Source organism: Chlamydotis macqueenii, chromosome 12 (assembly GCF_036417535.1).
Source record: "Chlamydotis macqueenii isolate bChlMac1 chromosome 12, bChlMac1.mat, whole genome shotgun sequence".
In the NCBI taxonomy this organism is placed as follows: domain Eukaryota; kingdom Metazoa; phylum Chordata; class Aves; order Otidiformes; family Otididae; genus Chlamydotis; species Chlamydotis macqueenii.
Window position 1 is genome coordinate 10,546,738 of NC_141567.1, and position 24,554 is coordinate 10,571,291.

Genomic DNA, 24,554 nt, shown 5'->3' on the forward strand with positions numbered 1-24,554 from the left:
GTCTTTGGAAAAAAAACTCAGCTGTTTCAGGTATCATACTGCTGACTCTCCTTTTCTTTAACCATGTGAATATGAGTGGCTACCAGTTTTATGGCAGGCATTTTATTCTGACTTCAACACACCTCTGGCCCGATGTCACACCCTTTGGCCTGGGGGCACAAACGTGGTTCCTGACTGTTCCTCTTATGACAATACAAAGTCTCTGGAATTCTGTCTCGGCCCTTTCAATCAGATAGCGTAAACATGTCTGTCTCCCCATTGTGTTTCTGCCTGGTTCATCTTAACTGAAATTACTGGTATTCTTTTGATAAACCATTAGTGTTAGAAGGGGGTTGAATTTTTTTGTTAATTACTGAATCTCAGTGACAGACTGAATCTGCCTGTTAAAACTTGTGTTGTAATTTGAGAATTAAACGCTGCACCTCTGAGAAACATCACTATCAAAACTGATTTGCTCTAAGAGACTTAACATTGTTAGAAGCTGCAGTTTGACAAAGTAGATTCCTTAATAATATTATGAGTTAGCAATTAAATGTTTTAAACTCCTCAGAGGGCTTGCAAGATGAGAGGGCAGTTGGTAGAACTGCGCAGAGAGGGAAATGTGTAGCCAATACGGCTGCCACCTTAATCCTTGACAGTGAAAGACTTCAACTCCCATTATTGTCTGGTTGTTAGATAATATTTGAAAATTGCATCTCACTTGATAACACCTTTCTCATCTAGCCCAAAAGTTTGCAGGTTCATATTGCTAGCACTTTTGTGCAAGCCCACCCCAAACTAAATCTACCAGCCAAAGAAAGATGGGCAGAGCTGCCAAGAAGACTTGGATATCTTGACCTTGCTGCAGCGTTCCCATCTCAGTCCTCAGAGTGGTATCTCTGGTTGGGTAGGTATCTCATACTTAGGGCATTCATATATGACAAAATGATGCAGTCTTTTGCCTTCCATTTAGATGGAAGCTACATACTTCATTGCAGTTGAAAAAAATGTAGAAAGGTAGAGAAGAGAACCAATGGGTAAAACAGTTTTCTTTCTCACAGCCTGGGGTGGGGGCGAGTGGGAAGAGGAAGCAAAAAAAAAGCCCTTTAGTGTATGTCTAAAACTGTTCTGATTCAGGCAAGTCACTTAAATACGCTTACTTTGGATAGCAATGTGTTGTGATTTGTATTTTTGTAACAACTCTTCCAATCTTGATATACACTGCATGTACACACAAAATGTTTCTATTTCTGTGTTTTCAAACAAATATATTTCTAGGGGTTAGACAACTTCAAAGTTGGTGCTTTTTTAGCCTGTTTGCAAGCTTTAGTTACAAACAAAGACTTGGATTTGTGAAGCCTTCTTCTCCCTGAAGTTTGAATTTTGTGGAGGTTGATCTGCTTTGCAAAACGGTCTAAAGATTATAATGTCACTATGCGAGTTCTTTATAATTTCTTTTCTTATACTCTTTGGTTGTACATATTGAAATCCAAGTACAGAGAGTTACTAAGCAAGAAGGTGAAAGGTAATGTATTTAGTTTAACATTATAAACTGGCAAAAGGACAGATAAGAAACAATAGGAATAACCAGTGAGTTTACAAATGGCCAGTAGTTGAGCTGGATGCTCCAGGCTCCACATTGGGTCAGGTAGTGTTTATTAACAACCTGGGAAGGGTGGAAAGAGGACAGAAGGAATGCTGCTTGCAGAGAAAATACATGTTTTAGACTTATTAACATTCTGAATTGTAAGGCTCTCCTAAAGGATCTAATAAACCTACCTAAAGAGCAGATAAAGCTGTTGAAAAATGCAAAAGATGGATGCATGCTGGAAAGCAGTAACTTGGAGTTTTTGTAAATGCTGTCAGGTCCCGGAATGAAACTGTAAGCATTCAACAGAAACTCCTAGTTATCGCAAAAGTGGATGAACTCACCAGTATGGCATACATGAACAACGGATTAACTCTATTTCTTTCATTAGGAGAGAGAAAATGTTGTATTTATGTGTTTGTCATCAAGTATACGCTAAAAGTTGTGTGTCTCTTGCTCAGTGTAAAACAGCATTAAAGGGAGGGAACTGAAATGCTAGAAAGCAAGAATGGAACAGAGTAATATTTAAAGTATCGTTAATGCTATCAGAAGGTCAAGTAGGGCAGTGTATCCCTTCTGGTGATCCTAAGACATCTCCAAAAAAATTTCAGCAAAGAACAAAGAATGAAAATTGGAGAATCAAAATACGCAATTTTAGAAACGATGGGAAGCAGGGGAAGGTGTTGGTAGGAGGATCATCAACAGGACCACCTCAATTAGTGAAGAAATTAGTAAGACATGATATGAACAAAGTAGTGATTAGCATAGAGAAGTCAAACCAAGTCGTTTGGTTTGTTCTGCTTCACATTTTAAAGCAACATGTTTTAAAACAAGTATATGAAAAAGCTTTTTCTGTGCAGTGCTAATATGGTACCATTCGTGCTGAGAAACGGGCCTTGAAAAAGGATGTAACTTTAAAAAAAACCAAACTATATTAGATGAGAAACTTTTGTAGAATCAAATTTTTCAAAGACAAATACATTGTGGCAAAAGTATTAATTAATAAATGTTAAAAATAAATCTGCTATTCAGGCAGGTGTTTCCAGAATTGTTAATTGCAGGGTTTTTGATCGTAGTGACTGTTTCAGTGGAGAGGCACTGTTTCACGGGGAGGGATCAGTGGTAGAATCTGGTATAGGTGATGTCTTTCTGAGTCTACCATATGCACTACTTCAAATATTGGCATTTTGTAATGGCCAGTGCTCATTTAACTTTACTGCTATTTTGAGCTACAGAAGAAGAGTAATGCAGTGAGCAGCTAGATGAAAATCAGTGCTGAAGCAGGGGTGCAAATGCAGATAGTATTAAATAAACTTCTTATTTTTGTTGGGTTCTTTTTGTCTAATTGCACTAAAGTGAATATAAATAGCAAGACAGGGATTAACATTTGAGCTCTGGTTAAATTGTTAGTGGAAAACAGTTTTGGACACTTTATAGCTCAGTATTATCTGCTTGAGCCACCTTACAAAATCAACCTATCTGGAAATACTGAACAAGAGATTTGGGTTTCTCTGTTGCTTAGATGAAAGCTGGAGTGCCCTGCCTGACCTTCCACAAATTTTAAGAAACTTTATCAAGTACTTTATGGCTTTAGCAGATGTATTTGTAGTTTGACTAGTGCTCAAAACCTATGCTGCAGCACATGAAATTTAAAACTATTTTCATCTTCATGTGCAAACATTTGTTAAGTTTTAAAAACCATTGGGCTTGCAAGTTGTTTGAAACCTACAACTGTGTTTATGTTTTGTTGACAGGACCACAATTCTCCTTGTTTTCAAGGTCTGTTTCCTTTTCACGTCCTACCTCCCCAAAATCTTGTATCCCTTCAGTTCTGGACAGCAATTCCTATTCTTGTTGGCTTTTCTCCATGAAAGGTGACCCAGAGCCCATCTGCATGATCAGGGGGCTGACCATTACTTCACGTGTCTTCCGAGAGGTGAAATGTTTAATCCACACATCCCTCCAAGGCAATAAACAAGCAGAGCATTAAATTAGCACTAAGATCTTTGCCAGCACTGATTTAAGTAAGAGGGACATGGTGTATTATGTGTTTGGAATTTAGGCCAAGCAGGCAGGACATGGAGGTTAGCGCCGTTTTGCAGCTAACTCTGGTAGAAACAGCGTGAAGCAGGCAGCGTGTGGTTGGGGAAGTGATGTGCCCGTTTGCATAGAGAACGCAGCAGCAAAGGCCAAACTTACTCCTAACGTTTAGTCAATGCTTGATTAGTTTCTTGATATTCTTTTTAGGAATTTTTTTTCTTTTTTGGAATCAAAAACCAAAATTCAGGTCATGATTGAAATTTAAAAGTCAGGAGAAATCTTCTCCTGGGGATTCTATTGCACTTTTGTGCTGTAACACACTGGCTCAATTGTAGTGATTCCCTAGGACTAATACCCATTTTTTAAGCATCCTAGATAACAAGATCAGGTAAGAGCAGCGGCTTTTTGTTTATAGCCATTTCCATGTGTTGGAGCTCTTCTGAAAACTATGGATACTCTTGTATTTTTTTAAGTAGTTTTAGCACTTCACAATCTGCTCTACATCCCGTTAAGTCCACGCTGCTCTGAACGCACAGGCTGAGACACGGAGAAGAAGAAACAGGCTGGGGCAGGTGGGAGGAGAAAGCAGCTTTCTTGGGGCTGCATTGTTACACCATGATTCTAGGTATTTACATTATGGCTTACATGGAGTTCAGACCCTTTCCTTTGCCCTCGGCACTGTCCCTGAGAACATGTAAGATGCCGTGGTTTCTTCGAGGAGCTTACAACTCAAATAGATGTAAAAAAAAAAAATTAACTCAGAAGCAAGGATTAGAAGTCAGAATTGAAATCACTTGCCCGAGGTCAAATAGCAGTTCAGTGGCAGAGCCCCAAATGAAGCCCAAGACTTCTGGCTCAAGCCTGCTGCCCTGTCCTGATGCCTGTTTGTTTCCACAAAAAGCTGGGTTTCCATTAGATTTTACTGCTGGAACAGGAGTTATGGGAGTTACCCTCTGGTTTCCATTTTGGTCATTCTTCAAGAGACATTTTGATAACTGTTCTGTACAAGCAAGCTTGAACTACGAATCAGCTGAAATTACTGAAAACGCTGTTCATGTGCCAGTATTTCTTTAAAAGTTGACCTGTGGATAGAAACTGTGCCTTGCACATGGCACATTATGCTAGAGATCGTTGGATTTTACTAAAAGGTACACAGATAGTAAAATGCTGAAAAATTGCTAATCAGTAATAGTGAATAGTTTAAAAAGAGCAAGGCACGAATACGTTCCCATAAAATATTCATCAAAAGAGCTTGAATAATGAAAATAATGCTTAAAATAAAAGACTGTTAGTAGAGAATTAATTAAGAAAAAAAGTAAATTGGTCTTAAATTGTTTGCTATGGATAGTTAGCCCATTTAATAAGAATTATCATCTTCCAGGCAAATGGCAGATAGCTAGTAAATAGGTTTTTTTTTCCTGGGAACTGGCTAGACGGGAAAGCAGCTCTCCACATATTGAAGTTTTAGTCACTTACCATTTTGAAGTCAATTCTGAGCTTCTGGCAGTTTATGTAATCTTAAGCCACTCTTCCCACTTTTGTTGCAGAATTCTCAATCAGGTAGAGTCCTTTTTAGTTACATCACTGCTTATTTCATTAAGAAGGAAATACAGTTTTAGTAACAAGGTGTGCCTTTGGCTTTGCATTATCGTCATGAGAGCACAGTCAGGTTTTGTCCTCATCACAGAACATGTGCTTTGAAAACACTGCTGTTAAGAATCACCTCAAATAGCATGATGTTGGCCATGACTTCTCTGGCACTTTTTCCTACAGCGTAGAAGACTGCTGATAATCCGTGTGTAACTGTCCTGCATGCTTGAGAGAGAAATGCCCCAGTGTCATGGGGGCAGAGGTGGCACTGGAGACCCCGATGTAGAGCTCTGCTGCGGAAGGACCAAGCCACTATCGGTGGTTGACTCTTCTCACGCTTCGGTGGTTTTTGGCAGAGGAATCTGGCAGACTGTACTACGAAACTAAATCCCCCTCACTGCTTTTCCATCTTGTTCTGTAACTTGGGGAGAAATAAGGTATAGGGTGGAGAAACCTAGGGATTTAGAGAAAGCCTGTGCTTCATGTCATGCTCTATGGGACCAGATTCTGGTATCACGTTGGCTTTATCCTGGCCTGGTTCCAGCTACTGCTGTGCAGTTGACATTAACTGTACTCCAGTATTTAGTAAATGCAAATTAAGTTCTCTCCTTAAGCATTGTGCATATACCTAGCAAATAATAAATAGGATTAGAAGATGACAACAAATTAACCAACAATAATATTATGTTAGCTGTCTTCTCCCTACAGCCATCTTATTTCCTGCTGCCTCTCCTATGGGATTACAGGTATTCCTCTGGTCAAACACTGCCCTGGTATGTTCCTACAAGGATTTCCACTGAGTTCAATGCCACTTGCTCATATCTATCTCTGGGCATAGTACAGTGAATTTTTTGGCACTCTCCTAACCCAGGAATAATGTACAGGTCTCTGTAGAGAAGAGAGGAGGGGCAAAGTGGTTTGTTTGGGGGCTTGTTTTGTTTTTTTTTTTAGGTAGGTGAGAAAATTACTATGACAAAAATCCTGTTCTAACTCATGAATGCAACCCAACACCTGAATAACTGAAACCAGATTTTGGCCCAATTACTAGAAAGTAATTCTTCTCCTGTCTTTATGACCTGTACTTCTGTTAATAGGAAGCTTCAACTTCATAAAAAGAAATAAAATTCAGCCCTAACTCAAAAGTAAGTTGATAGGGGGAAATGTTTTAACTTTAAAAAATACACACCCCATTCAGTGAACCTTTGAGACCTGCAAATGTTTAAAAAGAAAAAAAAAAAAGAAAAAAACACAGCAGATGGAATTTGAAAAACAACACTCTGATGCTAAAAATATGTAATTTTAATCGTAAGTACCTCGTAGCTTATTTGCAGATAGTTGTACACTCTGAGAAGGAAAAAAAACCCCTGTAATAGGCCTTAGGTCAGCTGCATTGATTTAATGCATTACTTAGGCTGCCAGAGCAGAGGTAGAATCTCCTCGCACTGCATTAGGAGCGCCTCAAGCCTCCGTGACTCCTTTTGATCAAATCTCTGTGAAAGATGAGTGTCATGCCCTCTTCAAGCCAGCTGTGAGGGGACTGCCCTGCGACTGGGGGAGCGCGCCGGAGCACGGCACTGCGGGGCAGCGAGGTGAGAGCTGGCTGCAGAGGTGAGAGGCAGACACAACTTCGTTCTGTAGGTCTGGAGAACACCAAGGGGGAGGATCTTATTTCACTCCCCTGTGCACAGCCTGAGCATACATCAGACCTTGAGGTGCTCAGAGTCAGACAAGAGTAAAGAGGCGTGTGATGGTTCTGCCTTAGTACTTGTACAGGCAGGAGTGTTTCCAGTACTTCTTTGTACAACTCACTGAGGGAATGGGAAACTGTTTTATAGCTCTGGAAACATAAGCACAGTAAGAATGTCTGAGGTAAGGAAAGTTCTTTGCAGTTCTATATGAATGTCTGTTTTTACTGTGCAACTTTTACTCGTGGTTATGCACTGTGGAGATATAAAAAATCTTGCAATGGTGTTGTTTGGGATAATGAACAATGGAGGTGAGAGCTGTAGGGAGCTGTACTCTCCATTTCTTAATTACAAAAAGATACTGTGGAAGTAGAAAACTAGTTTCTGTTAAAAATCCTGTTTTTCTTTCTGCTGTGCACTGTAAACAACTGTATGACTTTTCTGTTCTACAGTAAGTAATGCAGAATTGCAGGCTGATTATAATAAGCAGAGCCATCACTTGTGTAATTGTTTTCCAGTTGAAGTAGGAGCATGTAGATCATAAATACTTGACAATGTTTAATTGTACAAGTCCTCAATATACATTAATAGCAATAAAATCTGTGATTTGTGACTCAGATGTGTTCTGAGTCAAGTGCTTTAAGCAGATACATTATCATTATCGTGACGTATAAATGCACTGGAGAGCAGACAACAGTGTAATTTCACTATGAAGTTCTTTAGAAATTATCACTGAAGTGGAGTCTAATGTATGCCCTTTATATACAATTTATTGTTGACTATTTAGCGTCCAGCAAATAAGGCCAGTGATTCTTTTCTTAGGATCAGCCTGTTTGTATTTCGGGGTGGGGGGGAGAATGAGTGTGTGTGTGTGTGTGTGTGTGTGTGTGGGGAGAGGTCTGGTTTTTTTAAATATATTGCCCTAATTAAAAGGTTAAATGCATCAGAATACAAGACACTTACTCAATTTTTTTTCCATCATATAGAAAAATAAACATGGTTTAATTGTCAACTCATACGTAATGAGGTTTTGTTAGATGTGTTTAAGAGACAGCATTTTACTTTCTGGTTTATTAATTGGCCAAATACTTCTAATCCTCTATGTAATGAATCTTTGGTTTAAAAATGAGGAGAGGGCAGATAGCTAACCCAGGGGAGGACTACTGATATACACAGGCTATGGTTTATCCTTCTGTAAAATCCTCTGGATAAAAAGTGACGCTATTCCACTCCCCCCACCCCCTCTTTTTTTTTTTTTTTTTAATGTTTTTCAGTTTGAATAATCTGGGAGTCAGGCACCGTTCCGATATTTTGGGGATGTGGCAGAGAGAAAATGAAATAAACTAGTTTTGTTTTAATTTAAAACAAGCCATTGTTTGAAAGGCATTAAGCAGCCAATTTGCACATCTGATCCGAAGTTGGAGTTTACTGTGCTCATTTAGTTGAGATGGTTGTTCAAGCGATTTCTATATAAATTTTTGTAATTGATGTAACTACTTGGCTTCTTGAACCTCAGGAGCCGATTGTTTGTCTTATCTTTTGGTGAGCTAACTCTGTGTTATGTTGCAAAACCTTGGGGCATGTTGTGTTTCTTCGTGTTCCTGCAGTCTGCAAGTGAAGTCAGCTTCATTAGTTTCATGATGGCACATCAGTGCATGGCTGGTGTTGCCGCTTCCTTCAAGCTACTCCCGGAGCATGATCTGGGCTGCCTTGGTTTGGATAAGCTTGTAAGGATTTGTCAGCCAGATGTGACAAGATTGTCAAGAGGCAAGTAAAGAAGGAGATCTGATATTAATCAGTGCATAGCTTGGAGCCAAACTTTCTCAGATGCAGTGTAGTAACATGTTCTTCTCATTTACTGCTTCTCTTTGTGGCTGTAGAACTGCCACTGTCTGAGTTTGACGGTTAAAAGGGATGCCAGCTAATAGTCTTTAATTGTAAGGATACAATTCTAGGTGGGAAAAGATCACATGCTTCTATTTTTATCACTCTTATGGAAAATACAGTTCTGTTTACTGCAGTTTGCTGAAAAATATGCAAGTGTTATTTTAGACAAGAGTCTCTGTTTCTCTGCTTTGCTTTTAAAATGCTGAAGTTGTGGCTCAGCCCTCAGAGCTGGAGGGGTGGGAGGCGGGGAGCCTTGTTCCACTTTGGGTCATGGTGCAAAGTAGGACTGGCATTATTTTTGACTACTACAACAGTGCCTGTTTGGTTTTCTTTGTTCTAGTGATTAGAACAGTGTACACTGAAGAATACCTTTCTAATTTCTTCTTTTACAGAAAAGGGAAAAAATATGGACTTTCAGAGAATACATCATATATATTCCCTTAGAGCTATTCACCATTATGTGTATAATGCTAAGAAGTTTTCTTTATAACCAGTATATTTGTGCATTTCTGTTTGAATTAAATTCTAGAATTTTTAATAGTTTGCGACTTAGTCAGACTTCTATTTTAGCAATCGGTGAACATGTAAAAAGTAACTAATCTTATATTATGGAAAATGCATTTTTGTTATATTTAATATGATTGATTTTTTTTTTTTAAGTAATTTTTTGGGGGTTTTTTTTGAACTATCAAACCATCTACAACCTATTCAGAACCCTAAAAATAATGGTATCTACAAACACATCTAAACCTGCAGAAGAGCTAAATCTTCACAGAAACAGGAAAAATTATTACAAATGTTGGGCCGCTTCATGGGATTTCCTATAGCCGAGATGAAATTCTGCCTACTTAGGCTGTAACAGGGTTTGGCCTTTTGATACCAAATGTCTTGACTTCCAGCTTCCGTGCCCGTTCATGATATTGTTAAAAAATCTGTTCATACATCATTGAGCATGTAATTCAATTTCCAATCAAACAAGCTGGTGATTTATTTTGTTTTCAGTAATAAAGACTTCATTAAATACACCTCTCATAAGAATAGAAACGTTCTCATTTTATTTAAGATTACAGTTTTTGCTACACATACATATTTTAAAAGCACTTGTACAATTTGGTGTTTAGTAAACCTTTTTCATGCACATTTGAGCTATTTGAGCTCTTTAGGTATGGATCTTGAATTCATTACTCCAGCAAAACATCCTCCACCAAATGCAGGGAAGAAAAACTGTTGTTTTGGCCCTCTGGGTCTTGTCCTGCCCGTCCTGGCTGCAGCGGAGCAGGAACTCTCACAGCTCCCATGTGCTGAGCAGCCAGCGGTTTTTGTCCTAGCAGATGCTACGGTTGAAGTTCTACAGCAAGTGTCATCACCTTTCTTCTTTCTAGTTTTTATTTCTCATTATTTTGTTGCTAATTGCTATCTAAAAAAAAATCTAATTAGGGGCTGAAATTTCAGTATTCAGACTCAAAAAAAAAATAATTGAGGGAATGAGGAAAAGTGACAATTTGTAAAAGGCTTCAGTCGTTTTAGAACAAAGAACAATGACATTTTCATTCCACATTTTAAAACCATGGTGGGAGTGTTTCTGTAAACAAATAGAAAAAAAAAAACCAAAATGTAAACTTTTTACTTCAAATTTGTCAGTAAGAAATTGGTATTTTTTAATTTAAAAGTAGCTGATGTCTGAAAGCCAGATAAAAATTTCCTCACCTGTGTTCGAAAGGAATATTAAGTTTTAAATTGTGAAATTACCAATAGAGCTACACTGTTGCATAAAATATTGCATAACTCTAGCACCACAGTTAGTATCGTGTGTATGTGTACAAATACTGTTTGGGTTTAAAATTTATGGAATTGCATTAAATTGTGTAACGCTAAGTATTTCAGAGAGCTGTTATTTTTCTTTTATTCTTTAATCTATGTCTTCACTCTGTTACAGGAAAGAAGGAAAAAATTAAGCATGCGTATTTTATGGCTTTGAGACTTTATGGAGTAGTATGAGGAGCTGAAAAAGTTAGAATTGTCTTTGAAATATTAACTCACCCACATTGTACACATATAACACTTTATAAAGAGTTAAAGACATATTTTCAAGGGTTTGCCATTGATTTATACTAATTAATGTTCTTCATTTCTCTGATACTTGTGCATTTGTGTTTATAAAACTTATTTCCTGCTAACACAGGGCTTGGAGATAAATATTTTATTAAACTTCAGTTCATGGATAGGTCTGCAGTTTCAGCATTTGACATGGTATGCATAGCATGTCAATACAGATAAATTGTATGTGTGCAATTTATTTCCTAGATTAAATAGCATCTAGTGCTTTATTGTAAGAAATTTCACACCATTTCTATCCAGTGACTTATCTTTACCCCTAAAGCCTGAGCAGTTGTTCTCGTCAGTATGCATTTCAACGAGTAACAGATTTCTGCACTAATAAGAACTATTTTTCCTGTGTATTTATTAAAAAGGGAAGTTAATTCACTGTCTTGTGAGAGATGCTACTTAATACTCAGCAAAATGTTTCTGACCTACACAGGCCGGGGCAGGTATGCCATGGGAACTGTAACACTGCCGTCTTTTCAGAATCAAAAGTAAATAACAACTGTAAGGTAATGATAACGTGACATTTTGCATTCCTCAATTTGTATGTCTTGTTTCCTTTTCCAAACCAAATGGTAAAAGAAGGATCTAAACACGTTCCGGAGTTTGACCAAGCTGGCTGTCAGCAGACACCTGTTGTTAACAAGTGAGATTAATTGCGGCGTAAGCCAATGTATCTCCAAGCACGTTGCTGAACAGCAAAATTAAGTTTTACTGTCCGGTGCTTTTTGTTTAAAGAGTAGCAGTCTGAGTATGTGTGCTCACACACACACACACACACACACACACACACACATTCTTTTCTCGTTATAATTATTTTGACAGTGCCATTAACAAGAGTTGCCCTAAGGGGCCCTTTAGGGTTAGTGACATGCACGAGGAGTGATTTTCATCCCACAAGTTATGCTGTGATTAAAGTTTGCCCTCGTAGCGTGCTGCCGTTCTCAGAATCAGCGGCTCCCTTCTGCTTCCTCGCCCGGCTGCGTTGCCCGAGACTGCCCAGAGCTCCTCTCCGTGAGCCGCGAAGGCTGCCGCTGCACCAGAACTGGCTGTGGGGTTGTGAGTCTGTGTTTCGTTTAGTGTCTTACCTCAGCTGCTCGCTTTCGGGACTGTTCTCAGTTAGAAAAACTTTTTAACAAAGTGGCGACATGTGGACTTGTAGGCCATAATTCAGTAGCCAGTTAAAACTGTCTTTTAAATCCACAAGCATGGTTGTTTTAACAGGGTGGTGCCGTTGTGTGAAGGTATTACCTAATTTCAGTTCCACTTTATGGAGCTTTTTCATTTCACCCCCTCACTTTTTGGCTGGTTTTGAGGATGTTTTAGTCAATTATTACAAGGACAATTAAACATTTTCAGATCAAGGTACTCAACTGCACCCACAAGAGAGAGATTTGGTCAAATTCTAGGCCAAAATTGGCTCTGTTCAGCCCCACAAAGGGAGAGGGTAATGGGGTAATGCAACTTGCTGCAGGATCTGCGTTGGAAATACTCTGTTTACGTGTATTCTCAGGCTGTGGCTGTTTAAAAGGAGGTCAGGTTTTGGTATCAGACCCCAAATAAACAATATGAATATGTACAAAAGGATCCAGATAATTAATGGGATGTATTCTGTGGTCATATCTAGAAAATGTATTCAACTTGTGGCCTTTGTGTTCTTTTAGGAGTAAAAATCATAACAGAATTTCCCCACAGAGAAGGGATAAGTGGGTGCTGAGTGGTATCAGCACCAGCCAAAGTTCTCAGCACAATAGGCGTTAAGTTCAACTCCTAAATCTATGTTTCGCCTCTGAAACAAAAGCTTTTTGCTTGGGTTTTTCAAAGGTTCTCGCACCTCTTGAGCTCGGTAGGAGTGTACATGGTCAGTGTTTGTGAAAACCAGCCTAGTGATGGAGGAGCCGTCGTGGGTTTAGGAACTGAGTTGTGAGGGTAAATTTGTGTGGAGTGGCACTGTAGAAGGCAAGTTGCGGCCCATCTCCATCTTCCCGATCTCTCTCCTAGTTGGTCTCTTAAGCAGGAGACAAGAATTCTGCTAAATTATTTTAATAATAAGCAGTTTGTCAAATGAATCATCTAGGGCTAGAATTTAAGCATGTCTGTTAATGGAGAAGGCTGGAGCTGTTTGGTCAGTGCTGTTTACACTGTCGCAGCCATGTGCAACTTTACTTAATTAAAAGCTCAAAATACAGAAGATATCAGACTGTTTTCTGGATACAACAAACCGTAAGGCTTATTTGCTTCTCATGAAAGATGTTTGTTGTTACTTAATTATTTTCATTAAATAACTCTATTGACGGCAGCTGTTACTTTGTAGGAAACTTTTTTTTTGTGAGATAAGACTGTGGAAATAGTGTGTGCAGCATTCAGTCCAATATAATTTGAAATCTTGAAAAGACCTTTTCCTTGTTTTAATAATTTTATAAAATTATTTATTTTAGTCTCAAGTATTTTAAAACTTTAGTATAGAAACAGCAGAACTTGCGACAACCAAATGTACGCCTGTAGCAGGTGTAAATGTGGATGAACGGAAATCCCTTTGCTTCAGGGGCTGAGGCTGTCCGAGGCAGGCAGGGTATGTGTGCCGTCGGTGGTGTGCTCACCGGTACGGCTTTGGCCTCAACAAAACTGAGAACCTTAAACATGTGACGGAAGAAAACACCACAATACTGAGCTGAACGTGTGCAAGTTGTAGCGTGGACCAAGTCCACTTTGTGCAGAGTAACTCTCCCCTCGGCCTTGCCCTCAGACCTGTACACATTCCAGTGCACTATTGCTTGGCAAGTGTCTCCCTTTTCCCCATTCCCTACCTGTCCTCCCAGCTCTACCTACAGGCAGTGAACAGTTTCCATATTCTGCCCATCCTTCAAACATCCCATTTCCTCTTTGAAGTGAGCATGCCAGGAGGAGGAAAATGGCCCAGAGCCTTTCCTTGAAGATGCTGCAGGGGCCCTCCTAATATTCTCTACAGGCAGATGGGATTCATAGCCTTACTGAACTTGGAATATGTTGAAACTTTCAAGGAATGATAGAGATAAAATGCTTAATCTAAACTTTAATAGATATAATATCAACTTGCAGTTTAGGATTAATTGTTGGGCTATTTCTTCAACAAGTACTTACGCCATCTGGAGCAGCCCAACACCTTTTGTCACTGTACTTGAAATACACTGGAATAGATTTTAGTTCCAGTAAACTGCAGGGAGTTCAACAGAGTGTCAAAAACTGAAGTATGTGTTTTGGAAGAACACACACAAGGGCTACATACATACTGTAGAGTGGACAGGGTGGATACAATTGCACGTGGGATAGCTGAAAAAACCAAATGTTATTAGTGTGATACAGATAGGCACAGCTGGGTTGTGATGCAGTGAAAGTAAGGTGGGCAAAATATAAACTGAAAACTTGTTCTAAATCATGACAATACTGACAGACGGTATTATTTATCAGTGGAATATATCACTAGGGGAAGCGGCAAAAGTTGCTTGACAGAAAATGGACAAAGCCAAGCTTTGCTCATTGTATGATCTGGAAAAGTATGGCATTGACAGAAATGCTTAAGATAAGGTTTTTTAAATTTGTCTCTGCTTTCCATGGTCGTTAAAAGGATTCCAATGCAGAAGCAATCAAATGTAACTGAGTGATGAAAAAGGAAGACTTATTTAAACTTCATAGACACAAGAAACCCAGTGGATAACAGTAAAAACAGGAAAGAAAACAAATTGAACAGGAAGGCAACTTCACACTCATGTATAGTTACTGGTTTCTTTACTGAGAAGATGCACGCAGATTTGGATTTGGCCTTTGATTTAGCTGTAGACTGTACTTTTAGTCTAAGAGATGGTAAATGTGTCCATCCCGTTACTTCCCTTGCAAGCCTTACAAGGTGCAAGCAAGAAAATGTTTCCTAATAACCAGACATATGTCCCATATTTCTAGAAACCAAAAAAAGATCTTAATTTCTGTGGATTATTCTTAATGTGTGAGAAAGTTGTTACCTGTATTCTAGGAAGTAAAAAGGCTGTCATGTTTTAGCTGATTGACAGACGAGGAAAAAAAAAATCCTAATGCTTTAAAAATTGATCTTCTTCCTCCATTATAAATCTTGCCTCTTCCTCTACAAATGTTCTTACAGTGGAGCCACTGCAAGTCTATTCTGCAGAAATTGGACAAGTCCCGCTTCTTTCCTATAGGATATGTGCTCAATGGAGCACATATCTTGGGAGGTTACATATATTCAGTGGGATTACTTTTTCTGAGAAAAGAAGGTGAGGTGGCCATAGGAGACACAGCTTCTTGCTAGAAGCCCTCAATAAAGGACATTAAAAGCAGTATCTGTTGTATCTCATCTAGTGAAAGTGTCTCTCACACATTTCTTTCATGTAACTTCTATTTCTTCTTCCAACCTGCCTTTTAAGCTGATAGGAATTTCTAATCCCTGCTTGCAAAAGATGCTCCTGTAACACGGCATCAGTGACACCATTTAGTCAGTAATCTGCATAGCAGAGCAGCAAAGCCCTTGTGTTCTTCGTGCGATGGCAGTAGCTTAAAAAAAAAAAAAAAACAACTCTCTAAAGTGAGGGGTAGTTTTGTGTGAAGAAGACAAGGGTTTTTCCTGAATGCCAGAAACAAGTGAGGGTGCTGACCTGCGCATTACTGATGCTAAATACTACCAGGGGATCTGGGACGTGCTCTTCCATTCTACCGGTGTCTGCATTTGCGGCCCTCACTGCCTGCAGAGAGCCAGGCTGGCTTTACAGCCTGAGCAGAGATCTCTAACTTGGTCCTGGCAGGGGCTTCAATATTTACTTACCTTTTAATTTATTTCCCAAGCCAAAGTGCTGTCAAACCAGAACCCGCTTAACACTGAATGAGGTTTGACACAGTGATACTGTCTTCCTTGCTGCATTTTTTTAAACCTGCTGTTAGCGTGTTGCAAGTGAGCGTAGGTCCCAAAAGGCTTCAGGAGAGCATAGATGATCTCAGGCCGGCTTCATGAAACGAAGCCTGATTATACAGCCAGAATCAGAATGAACTTGTCCCATTAGCCTGTGTTTTCTCTCGCTGTGAAAGCTGCAAGTGGGTTGCAAAGCAATGTTCAGTAACTTTTGAAGTGTAATCAAAGTCACATCAATATCTGGCAAAAAAAGATGTCAGCACTTGTGACTTTCAGGCAACTGATGTTAAGATTTCTTTTCCAGTGATTAGTAGTTAGATGTTGCTTAGTGACCAGTTTAATGGTTAATCTCTCTCTCTTTGTATTTTAATACAAATGAGGAATCATTTGTATTAAAAATCCAGCATTCTGATCCCTGCAATCATGCTGGTAAAACCACAGAACATTTTGATCAGAAGTTTCAACTCTATTTAAAAAAAAAAAAAAAAAATGAAGGAAGTGTTGCTGATAATGGATTTGGAAAGATTCATTTGTGAGAGAGAGAGTGACTGGAAAGTAATAACAAGATCCTTGATGATAGCATAAGATTTATTTTTTTAAACATCTGCCTTATGTTTCTGGAAAATTAAACTAAATAATAGACCTGAATGAAAGCATTGCACTTTAAAAAAAATTGCACTTTAATTTCCATCTGCATTTCCAATCCTTTAATTATGATTTTGAAGCTTTACATATATGCAATATAGAAAGTTATTCCTTTGTTCTGCAGAATGAAATTGTGTGTACATTCCACTTGTTGGGAAAATAAAGCTCATTAAAGGACTTGATATAATTACAGTACCTTAGAATAGGCATATTAAGGATAGTAGGATTAACAGGCAAAAGTCAAGCATATTAATCTCATGAAGTTTTCCTAAGTTTCTCTTCATTAAACTGTGATATAAGTTAATTTGGGAGATAATCAAAGTGCATCTTTTACAAGTGCCTTTTTAAGTTGAACAATGAATGAAGATTTTAAATTGTGACTCACTGATTATTTTAAAAGTTAATTTTGTCATGTTAGATATTCTCTGTGACTATATAGAATCATAGAATCATAGAATCACATGGTTGGATGGGACCTGTAAGATCGTCTAGTCCAACCGTCTTCCCACTACCATTGCTGCCACAGCAAATGTTGCTACAAAAGTTCTAGGAGACACAGACTCTGACAAGCACAAATGAAGGGAGATACTACCAACCTGAAAATCACACTTGTTTCTTCTCAGGGATTCTTACCAATAATTTTTTAAGTCAGTGACAGATCCCTGATTTGAGGGTATACCTTTGGTACGGTAGCAGTGTACAGGCTAACTCCACCTAAGACCGGTGTCCAGAAGCAGTGATGTATTGACTTGAGAGGGACCAATTCTGTATTTAGAATAGAAGGGGAACTCTACTCCCTTTCTCATAGCTGCTTATATATACATAAATCAAAATGTCCTCCTTTTACTTTTTCTCATTTTTGCATGTGGAGTCTTCTACACATATATAGGAATATAAAGTAAATACCTGTATGACATAGAAGAAAGATCTTACACAAAGTTATGAAATGCAAAATTTTGCACGGCGTATGTTTCTTGTCTAAGTACACAAATTAAGAAGAAAAAGTAGTTTTAAAGGTCAGTAGTTTGTGGAACATGTCCAAAGGAAAAAGAATGAAAAAAAATTTTGAAATCTCAATTAACTTATCATCATGACAGCTTTCTTCATTGTGCATATTTCTGTTACTTCTTGCAGAAAAAGGAAGTACTCTTTTGTAATTTTGTCTGGAGGGACTGCAAAAGATGCATTCGTGGAATGCACTGCAGCTTACCAAACCCAGCAGGGTCCCCATGGAAGGGCTTCAGTCTGTGCAAGTCACAGCATATTATGTGTGTACAGAGCTAGAAGACTTGAGCTGCATTATTGTTTCATATTGTGTGATAGAAATGAATCATCAACCAACTACATCTTTTTTCCCAACCTTTCCATAAGAAATTTATGGCTTTTTATTGTCATATGAAAGTATTTTAGCATCTAAGTGAAAATATATCCTCCATTAAAGTGAAGCAATTCACACTGAGTAGGGTATTGATGTGTATTTTACGACTTTATGGGGAGCACAGAGCTTTTCTCAAGAATTCAGTGTTTTGCAATGCCTCCTTTGAAAGATTAAAGGCAAAGTGATTCAGAGATTTCAATAGCCCTGTTGCCACTTGTTCGATCCTTCGAATAAATATGAATCTCAGCATCAAGTCACTGAAGTTTGGAGATGAGCATGTAAGCTAACTCCTTGATAAGCCAGCTACTGAGACTTTAAAATCTAAGTCTAAATTCAGTCATGTAAAGCTCTAGGCATCCAAATGTCCTGCACATGCTTGTTTGCAGTAGACTGTTGTATGTAGTGTCCTCTTCTGCCCTGAGTCAGTTAAATTCTTCAAGCCTAAAGAAATGCCAACCCCAGTGGAATTACCTTTCCCTCATCTCCTTTTCATTTTAAACATTTCCCGTGTCCATCTTTCTTAGCCTGATAGCCAAAGACTTGTTTCTTCATACGTTTTCCAAAAGTGCCAATGTGAGGATGCCAGCATGGAAAAGACATTACTTTTTTCTTCATATCTTGTCTTGCTTTTCTATGGGTATTAATAAATAGTGGAAGTCCCCATTTTGCATAGGACCGTAGGAGCAGGAGTAGCAGCCAGTAGTGGGCATACCTTTACCTTATTTTGTATTTGCGTCTCTGTTCTTTAAAATGTAAAACATACTGTTTTAAGAACAAAAAATGCAGACATGTAACAATTGCATAATCTAGCTTTTTTTTTTTTAATTCCAGTGCAGACTATCTGCACATTAATTTCTTCACTTTCCCTCCCTTAATAAATATTCCTTTTATGCAAGAACTATTCTCAGTATCAGATCTAAACAATACAGAATCCTACAAATGCTTTGCTTTATAACAATCCCTATGGAGCTTTAACTGGGACCTCCAAGATGTCTGTCTGCCTTCTGCTGCAGACGGGCACACACAGAAGAAAGCTTATATTCCAGGAAGCAAGTTTGTATTAGCCTGTTGATTAGGAATAGCTGAATACTAATTTGATTTGCATTATACATGACCTTGGTGAGAGTAAAGTGATGCACAAATTGAACTGTGCAACTGGTTGCCGTCTGTTTGTGAGCTCTATTTTGCCTATTATGTTTCAAGCATTTCCCTTACAAAACGTGACTGCTATAGCCGTTGAGAAGTTGGAGTACTTTTTTGTGAGCTTTGTTACAGAGAAGCATTAGTGAACTCCTGTATCTCTGACAGGATACAAATGTTCTGTGTGGACAGTGCTGTACGTAAGGGCTGACGTCTGTGCAGAGCTAATGCATTGCTCATTAGAACTTCCTAAACTGCAGGACGGAGTTCCAGCAAAACTTCGAGAGTGGGACTTTCATCTGTATGTCTTTGTTGTCAAACCTTCCTGAAAAAAGTGGTCTTACGTGAAGATCATAGCTTAGGTGAATGCACAAGGACAGTTTATTATTGTTGTAAAGGTGCTTCAGCCTAAATAAATCCACAGAAGTGTTTCTATGTATGTCATTAAATATTTTACTTCCATAATATACTAGCTGGTGACTGATTCTCTTTAAAACAGAAGTAGTCTTGCATGACTCGGGTTTTGCCTGGGTTACTTACATTGCACATTGACAAGTATGTGCTGGAACGTTATCTCCGTCTTCATGTGGATTTTATGGATGTATTGTAGATGTACGATCTGCACGCTCTAGATGGTGCTTATATATTACCTCTCATCCTTTCTATTGATTTCCAGGCTATCCGATGCACTCTGGTGAACTGTAGTTGTCAGTGTTTCAAACCTGGGAAAATAAATCAGCGACAATGTGACCAGTGCCGGCATGGATGGGTAGCACATGGTAATATTTGTTCTTGCAGTCTATATAAAACCTTTCAGGATCCTCACCACTACAGCATGTTTTTTTTGTCACATGCCCACCCCACTCCCCACGCCCAATTTTAGTTACGTTCAGTTTTATCTGTCTCTTGTTACTCAAGCTGATTTACCTTTTGTGATTTTTATTTTCAGCCCTGAGCAAATTAAGGATTCCCAACTTCTACCCATCAAGCCAGGTAGAAATAGTTCAATCCAATGTTGTCTTTGATATCAGTAGCCTCATGTTATATGGAACCCAAGCTATTCCTGTGCGCCTTAAAATTCTGCTAGATCGCCTTTTCAGTGTTCTGAAGCAGGAAGAGGTGATACAGATTCTCCATGCTCTGGATTGGACATTACAGGATTATATACGTGGATATGTGCTACAGGTATTTAGACAGGCTTTTTTAATACAAATATGATAGCTAAGTAGTATTTCATAATGGTTTTTAGCTTAATCTCAGTGATTCATAATGGGTTAACAGTGTGATAGATCTCAAAGGCTGTAAAAGACTTGTACAAGCTTAGCACCTGGAAAGGAAGGGTGGATTTTTGGTCATTGCTCTCTTTTAGTCATACTTAACTGAAATCTTCCTGCTTTGCTCTAATCTATTAACAAAGGTAAGCCAAGACAAAAAGAAAAAGTTACTGGGAGTGTATCAAAGAAAAGACTTCAGAATTTGCTCCACTTTTATTTAGACAGTGAGTTTACTTTTATACGGCAGAATAATACATTGACAAATAAACTTGCCATCATTTTAAACACCAAGGACAGTATTAATCTTTGGTGTAGTGCTACTGACCTTAGTGGAGCTACATCAAGGATGAATTTGGCCCTATGTGTTTACGCTGATGTTAGTCCTTGCTGGTGTGGAAGTTACCTTTTATGTAAAGTAACATTATGATCTTACATTATGACACAAATCAATATTTAATGGTCTTGATAATCTTGCTTTTTAGTGTTAGGATTAAAAATATGGAATCAATTACCTTGAACCTCTAGCACATGAAAAATTTATAATGTTACGTTCTTCATCATCTTAGAAACTCTTACATGCACTGTGAAAAATCTCAGTAGGCCATCAAATACATGTTCTGTGATAAAATATTTATTGTAGTTATTGGGAAAAGTTAGGCATAGCTCGAGTTTGAAAGAACTCCAACACTCTAGTGTAATTACAGCTGTGCTCTGTGAACACTGGCAATAGATCAATACAGGTTCATTTGTTCTCTGATCTTAGTTGCTTGGAAGATTATTAAACTTGCAATGAAAGACTACTTGACTTAAATGAGGAGCTAAATCTTGGTCTGATTGCTCCATCTTTGCTGTCCATACTTACATGATAGTTAGTGTTGTTCAAATGATGTGTCTTAATTTTTGTGGAAAAAAAATAATTTCTTGGAAAGTGTTACTGTCAGTTCAGAAAGAAATAATGCCATCAAGGTGAAAAAAAATTGGAAGAAAGTATCACAGAATTGACGTTAATCTCTCATTAAATTGAATTATTTTATCATTTTGCTAGAGAATAATTTTTAATCCCTGAAAAAAATGAAAGATTCGGGGGGGGAGGGGTTTTTTGTTTGTCCTAACTAATGTCTGACTCATTTAAATATTTTTTTGCTCTAGGATGCTTCAGGAAAGGTGCTGGATCACTGGAGCATAATGACCACTGAAGAAGAACTGGCTACTTTGCAGCAATTTCTACGTTTTGGAGAAACCAAGTCCATTGTAGAGTTAATGGCAATTCAAGAGAAAGAAGGGCAATCAATTATAATACCACCGCCAACTGCCAATTTGGATATTAGGGCATTCATTGAGAGCTGCAATCAACACAGTCCAAATTTTTCTGCTTCCTTGGACAAAATGAGTCCCACCAACATTCATCCCTTTGAGAATATTGTAAATAACATGGCTTTCATGCTGCCATTTCAGTTTTTCAGTCCAGTGCCTCCACCTTTGATAGGTTCACCACCAGAAAGACATTTCATTGAGCAAGGTCAAGACCATAGCAATGAAACTAAACAAGATGTTCAGATACCATTTTCTGAAAGCGGCTTCTTAACGTCTAGTTCTGCACCATTTCAAGTTGAAAATGAGAGGAGCATAAATGGTCCAGATGTCACCACTAAAACAGAAGATGATGCCCTTTTAAGTGATTCCAGTTCACATAATACAGCAGCAAAGCTTGAAATGACAGCACTATCTCCAGAAAACAAAATGAAATGTGTTGAAAAAAATGGCGCTGGGCCAAGGAAAGGCCGTGTTTTCTGCACTGCATGTGAAAAGACATTTTATGACAAAGGTACTTTGAAAATACATTACAATGCTGTTCATCTAAAGATAAAGCACAAATGCACAATTGAGGGCTGTAATATGGTATTTAGCTCTTTGCGTAGTCGAAATCGTCACAGTGCAAATCCTAACCCCAGACTCCATATGCCGATGAACAGAAATAACAGGGATAAAGACCTAAGAAATGGTTTGACCATTGCTGGACCTGGAGATAGTAAAAGGACAGAATTTACAATTTTAACTCCGGATAGCAGAACTATTACCAGCTATACTAGCTCTTGTACAGATCCAAAGGGTCAGGCTGGATTTCCTAGTATTGGACAGAATGGTGTCCTCTTTCCAAACCTGAAAACAGTACAGCCTGTTCTTCCTTTTTATCGTAGTCCAGTCACACCAGCTGAGCTTGCTAATACTCCAGGTACTCTTCCTTCTCTGCCTCTTGTTTCTTCCTCAATACCAGAACAGCTTGTTTCAAATGAATTGCCATTTGACATGCTACCCAAGAAGAAATCTCGTAAATCAAGTATGCCTATTAAGATAGAGAAAGAAGCTGTTGAGACACCTAATGAAAGTAGCGATGTTGCCAGTTCTGAAGATGATACACGTCTGCAAGTGGTAAGCGATGGAGAGCTTGAGACCTGTGAGCATAAGATAGAGAAGCGGGTGACCGACAGGGTGGAAAAGCACCCTCATTCAGGTAATTCATGGAAATCTGTCTCTGGGGTAGAGGGCCCAAAGTATTTTGAATCTGTCTTTGCGCCAAATAACAAATACATCAAGGATATCTCTGAGAATGAATTGCATCACTGTGAGAAAGAGGTTAAACCAGAAGAAAACCAACCATTAAGAATAGTTTCCCATGAGATTATATATGAAGATCCAAAACACCACCACAATGATGTTATAAAATCAACGACTGAAGCCCCCATGTATACTAAAGAGCAGTCAAAGCGCAGGATTCCTAAAAGTGACTGCCCTGAATTGCAACACCACTTGCTGACCGGGGGCTTTTTCAGCACTTTGTCAAACAGGGGTGCTGCCATTCCTTGTTTTGAAGACTCTAAAGATATGGATCATGTCAGTCAACATGCACTAGGGAATCAGAAGGAAGAAAGCCGCTTTCATTGTGACATCTGTAAGAAGACTTTTAAAAACCCTTACAGTGTAAAAATGCATTTTAAAAATGTACATCTCAAAGAAATGCATATTTGCACAGTTGAGGGCTGTAATGCTGCTTTCCCTTCTCGTAGAAGTCGAGACAGGTAAGAAAATTATAAACAAAATTGTATTTATTTTACCATCACAATGGAGCCTAATTTGAAATTAAAATGAGTGTTTGAGGAATGGAGCCTGCAAAGATTTTCTGTTATCCTCGTATAGCAGGTATGATAACTTATCAGAACATTGATGAAATGAAAACCCATTGAAAGAAACATTTCCTTTCCACTAGACTACAAGGTATTAAATAAAGCCATGAAATTTTCGTAACTGATAAAGACTGCAATAGTTGCAAGAATACTTTAGAGCATAAAGGGAAAGCCACAAGGGTATGAATTCAGCAATTTTCCAGTAGATGCGTGTATGGACTTTTATGTTTGATATGTACTTTTGTGTGTATTTTACTGTATGCAGTGTTCCTTAATGAAAAAGCAACAAGATTGATTCAGGACATCTTCACTTGCCCTTCTCCTTGCTTTACTCAAGGATTTTGAACAGACTGGTGGGAAAAAGCCCATAAGAAAAGCAAAATTACTCTGTGTCAGTACAAAATTAACATTACGCAGTGCTGGTTGAACTAACGCTATTTGGTGCATGTCCACATCGGTGGTGCTTTTATGTGAGATTACAGACTAATTCCTGAACTGTATCGTGAGCTTGGTTCAGTTTACGGTTAGCTGCAGTGTTGTGTTGCTGTAAATAATTTTATTTCAGCCTGTAATGCACATAGACTGAGAAACAAGAGCTGAAGCTTTATTGTAGACCATCAGTTATGTATCTGAATTGACAAGTGATAGAGAACAAACCTGTTAAAGTGCGACTAAGCGTTGTAAGTTTTCTAACTCTCCTGTAACAGTGTGGCAGCAGCTTTGGCTGCAGAAAGGGTGCCTGGTTAGTAGTTCAGAGTGACACAAGGTTTAGATTGTCTGTAATCTGCTAGGAGTACTGGAGCCAGCTGATGCAGTCCAGAGAGACAACGAGCCAGTCTCTGAGGACTGGCCGCTGCATCTGAGGTGCAGATTCCTCTGCTGCTGGCAGGGCTTCATACCCTGATCTGCTGCCTGCATCTTCCCAGATGTGAATTCCTCTCCACTGTAATTGTGATATGGGCCACAGGAAAGAAGTCCAGCAGTAAGATTTGCACTTACATGCCACAAATTCCTTCCCACACCAATATATTCAGTTAAGTTTTAACGTAGATGCTTTTGGAAGATGTGGGGGAGGGTTTTGGGGTTGTTTTTTTTTAAAGCCAACTCACAAGAAAGCTCACAAGCTTTATGCAAAACTGTAGTTATTTGGAACAACTTTGCAGAAGTTT

The 24,554-nt window shown here is 38.6% G+C and overlaps 1 protein-coding gene across 1 annotated transcript in view; it reads left to right on the top strand.

Annotated features, from left to right (window-relative positions):
* BNC1 (basonuclin zinc finger protein 1) overlaps nucleotides 1-24,554 on the top strand; it is a 76,293-nt gene that overhangs the window by 50,248 nt on the left and 1,491 nt on the right. The window contains exons 2-4 of the mRNA XM_086757547.1: nucleotides 19,606-19,708; nucleotides 19,879-20,114; nucleotides 21,353-23,280. Of these exons, the coding sequence (XP_086613673.1) occupies nucleotides 19,606-19,708; nucleotides 19,879-20,114; nucleotides 21,353-23,280 (2,267 nt within the window). The remainder of the gene's footprint in view (nucleotides 1-19,605; nucleotides 19,709-19,878; nucleotides 20,115-21,352; nucleotides 23,281-24,554) is intronic.